Here is a 3,781-nt window from a genome sequence, read left to right on the forward strand (position 1 = left end):
AACCATGATTAATTGTCGTAAGGGATATTAGCCAAACTCTGGTTTGGAGCCCAAACAAATGTAATAATGTAATATAATAATAAATCTATACTACAGAAATTATCCGTTACAAATGCACATTAACATAATTCTACTGTATGTTTATTCTTAAAGGGATACACTACCAGTCAAAGTTTTTGAACGTAAAGATTTGTAATGGTTTCTAAATAAGTCTCTTCTGCTCACTAAGCCTGCATTTATTTGATTCAAAGTACAGCAAAAACTGTAAAATTTGTACATATTTTTAATAATTAAAATAACTGTTTTCTATTGGAATATATTGTAAAATTTAATTTATTCCTGTGATCAAAGCTATATTTTAAGCATCATTACTCCAGTCTTCAGTGTCACATGAATCACTCTAAAATCATTCTAATATGCTGGTTTGCTGTTCAAGAAACATTTTTATTATCATTATTATCAATATTTAAAACAGTTGAGTACATTTCAGGATATTTTGATGAATAGAACGATCCAAATATCAGTACTTATCTAAAATAAAAAAACTTTTTTAACATACTACTATATTATTCAAAAGTTTGAAGTCAGTATAATTTTTATTTATTTTTTAATTTAGCAAGGATGCTTTAAATTGATCAAAAGTGATGATAAAGGCATTTATAATGTTATATTTCAGGTAAATGCTGTTCTTCTGAACTTTCTATTCATCAAAAAAAAACTGAAAAAAATCTACTCAGCTGTTTTAAACATAAAAATTCAGCTTTGAAATCACAGGAATAAATTACATATTAAAATATATATTTAAATAGAAAACTGTTATTATAAGTAGTAAAAATATTTCAAAATTGTACAGTTTTTGCAAATAAATGCAGGCATTTGGTGAGCAGAAGAGACTTCTTTAAAAACATAAAAAATCTTTCTGTTCAAAAACTTTTGACTGGTAGTGTATTTTCCCTTTGTTCAAGTGTCCGTTATTTGAGCGGCAAAAAGTCAGCTGTTAACGTGGTCAAAATGCTTGCACAACAAGGGTGTCCAGGGGGCTACGCCCCTGTCAGTTTTTTCTACCATTTTAAATTTTATGGGTCTGGCTTCCGGTTTCATCCGCATCCAGATATTTTTAGCTGTACAAAACAGCTAATTTTGCTGTGTCTTACCATATTATTGTATTATCTTAATTATGAGCACACTGTTTTGTAGAGCTGAAACTTACTTGACTGGAAGCTTTGGTGTCACATTACTGTCAATTGTTTTTACTGAATTGTTTCTATGTACTGTTTTTGTCTTTCAAGCAGTGCTAAATATGTTTGCGTTCTTGTTTCCCTTAGCAGTGCTCTTCCCTGACTGGGCGTATAAGCCAGCATGGTCTCCAGGCTCACGGCAGGTGCAGTTATGGCAATTCCTGTTAGAGCTGTTGGGGCGTGGCGAAGGCGGAGCTATCACGTGGGGCAGCGAATGGGGAGAGTTTGTGATCAGAGACCCAGAGAGATTGGCTAAACTGTGGGGGGAGAGGAAGGGCAAGCCACACATGAATTACGACAAGCTCAGCAGAGCTTTAAGGTACATAAACTCACATTAATATATACAAAATTAAGCTAGAATATTGAGATTTTATTTAAAGAATAATATACTATAGTATTGTAAGTTTTTATGACAGTATATTACACTTCTCTCCATATTTATTGAAAAAATGCAGAAAAATGCAAATGAGCACACTACATAAAAAATACGTCTTGCAGATGTAAATGTAGACATCAAATAGACGTCTTTGAGATGTAGGGATATCTATAATTACAAATCCAGCTTCAGCATTAATAAGTGTTACAGAATGAATTTCTTATTTACTATGTAGTATTATATATTATTATGATACATGACACAAATGCATAATTTTTTATATATTATCAGTTAACTGATAAGTTTGACATCTGCTTTCTCCTCAGGTATTATTATAATAAGCGAATTTTGCACAAGACCAAAGGAAAACGTTTTACCTACAAGTTTAACTTCAGTAAACTAATCTTAGTGAATTACCCAAGTCTTCCAACCTGCCCACAGGTGCGTGAGAGTGTTTTAAATATTTTATTGCATAGCAGCAAATTTGAGTATGTTATAATTATTTTTATCTCATTCTTTTTTTAGAATACAATATCTGACCCTTTCTCTGACTTTCTTTCTCAGCTTTCATTCTACAACCCATCTATTGACCGAGGTAAGTGTTGCACTATTGAGCTCTGAACAATGAACTTTTGCTTATTTGAGATGTCTTCACTGATTTAAGCAAATAGCATTGAAAATTTGATTCGGTTTTTAACATATTTTAACATATATTATTTTTTTCTGTGTGCATGTTGTCTGTGGACAGCTGTGCAGTCAATTTCTCATCCCCTTTTCCTGCCATACAGTTTCCCCAAACCCCTCCCCTTTCCTCAGACACATCCAATCCAAAGGCAGTTCCCCTTCTTTTCTGGCCCGCCTCCCTCAGGAACCAACCTATCAGAGCTCTCCTGTCTGTCACCGGTCAGCTCCGCCCTTCAGTTCACGCAGACTTTAAACTGCCCAGTCAAAAGCAGCACAGAGTGGCCTCTCAACAGAGTCATGAGATTACAAGAGAGGATTAAAAGTGGACAACAAGACAAAAACCATGAAGACAGAAAAATATTTAATGAGGCTATGCGTTAGAAGATTTAGTATTGTTTTTATTAGAATTATTATGACTTGTGTAGTTAATTTATGAATTCTTACTGGCAGTTTGAGAGCAAAGCAGTTTATATATCTGACACTATTAACTGAAAGAGACAAGAAAACATTTGAAAAGTAATTTATCTGCAAAACATTTGTCTAATATAAATTGTCTAAAAAAAAAGTGTCTGTCTAAAAACACATTGTTAAATAAATGTGCATTTCTTTATGCATTTTACCTTTTGTTGGAGTACATAAATTTGGCACACACTGCTGATTGCAGATTTTGCAGATTTGACTATTTGAATGTTAAGAAAGCAAGCTTACTGGCTACAGAATCAACAAAGGGCAAACCAGTTTGAGCTGTGTAGCGATTTGATTGACAGCAGATTTAAAGGTTCTATAGAATGGAAAACTGTGTTTACCTTGGCATAGTTGAATAATAACAGTTCAGTACCCTCCTTCTTATATAATTCTGGTGTTTGCAAAAGACCTCTAAAAAATAGGTAAATTCTAACATAACACTGACTATTATGCAATAGTCCCGATCATTAATAGTTACGCCCCCAACATTTGCATCGCCCAAACGTCAGTAACGTCAGTACATCAGTAAAACAAGGCGAGCTACTGAAAGGACATGGTTAGCTTAATGCTAGCACTAACCTGTTACATTGCAATACATAAGATTTCACTTACCACATAAACAGAGTAAGGAGAGATGACTGCGCGGATGATGGCGAATGATTTACAGATCCTGAGCATCACTAAATCATCAAAACTTGTGTGGTAAGTCCTTCTTACATACTTCGCTGCAGTATAAGGTTACACAGAGCACATTCGATCACAATAGAGAGAGTAAAATGTCTGCAGATTCAAAACGGCAGATTCAACAAACTGCATATTAAAAGCGGCTAGAGTTAAATAAATAAGCGGCTGTAATTAAATATATATATTTCCTCCATGTGTTTCCTTAAAGCTGTGTGAGGGCGAGCAGCTCTGTGAAAGAGCCAATCAGAGCAGAGCTCCTCATTAATATTCACAAAGCTTCCAAATAAGGCAATAACAGAGCATTTCATTCTAGGGACAAATCCTAGGGTTGTAA

At 34.1% G+C, this 3,781-nt stretch overlaps 1 protein-coding gene across 1 annotated transcript in view; it reads left to right on the forward strand.

Annotated features, from left to right (window-relative positions):
- LOC141344464 (transcriptional regulator Erg) overlaps positions 1–2,855 on the forward strand; it is a 6,336-nt gene extending 3,481 nt beyond the window's left edge. The window contains exons 3-6 of the mRNA XM_073849357.1: positions 1,326–1,557; positions 1,941–2,055; positions 2,179–2,209; positions 2,363–2,855. Coding sequence (XP_073705458.1) covers positions 1,326–1,557; positions 1,941–2,055; positions 2,179–2,209; positions 2,363–2,679 — 695 coding nt within the window. The 3' untranslated portion in view covers positions 2,680–2,855. The remainder of the gene's footprint in view (positions 1–1,325; positions 1,558–1,940; positions 2,056–2,178; positions 2,210–2,362) is intronic.
- The last annotated feature ends 926 nt before the right edge of the window (positions 2,856–3,781 follow it).

Source organism: Garra rufa, chromosome 10 (genome assembly GCF_049309525.1).
Source record: "Garra rufa chromosome 10, GarRuf1.0, whole genome shotgun sequence".
NCBI lineage: Eukaryota > Metazoa > Chordata > Actinopteri > Cypriniformes > Cyprinidae > Garra > Garra rufa.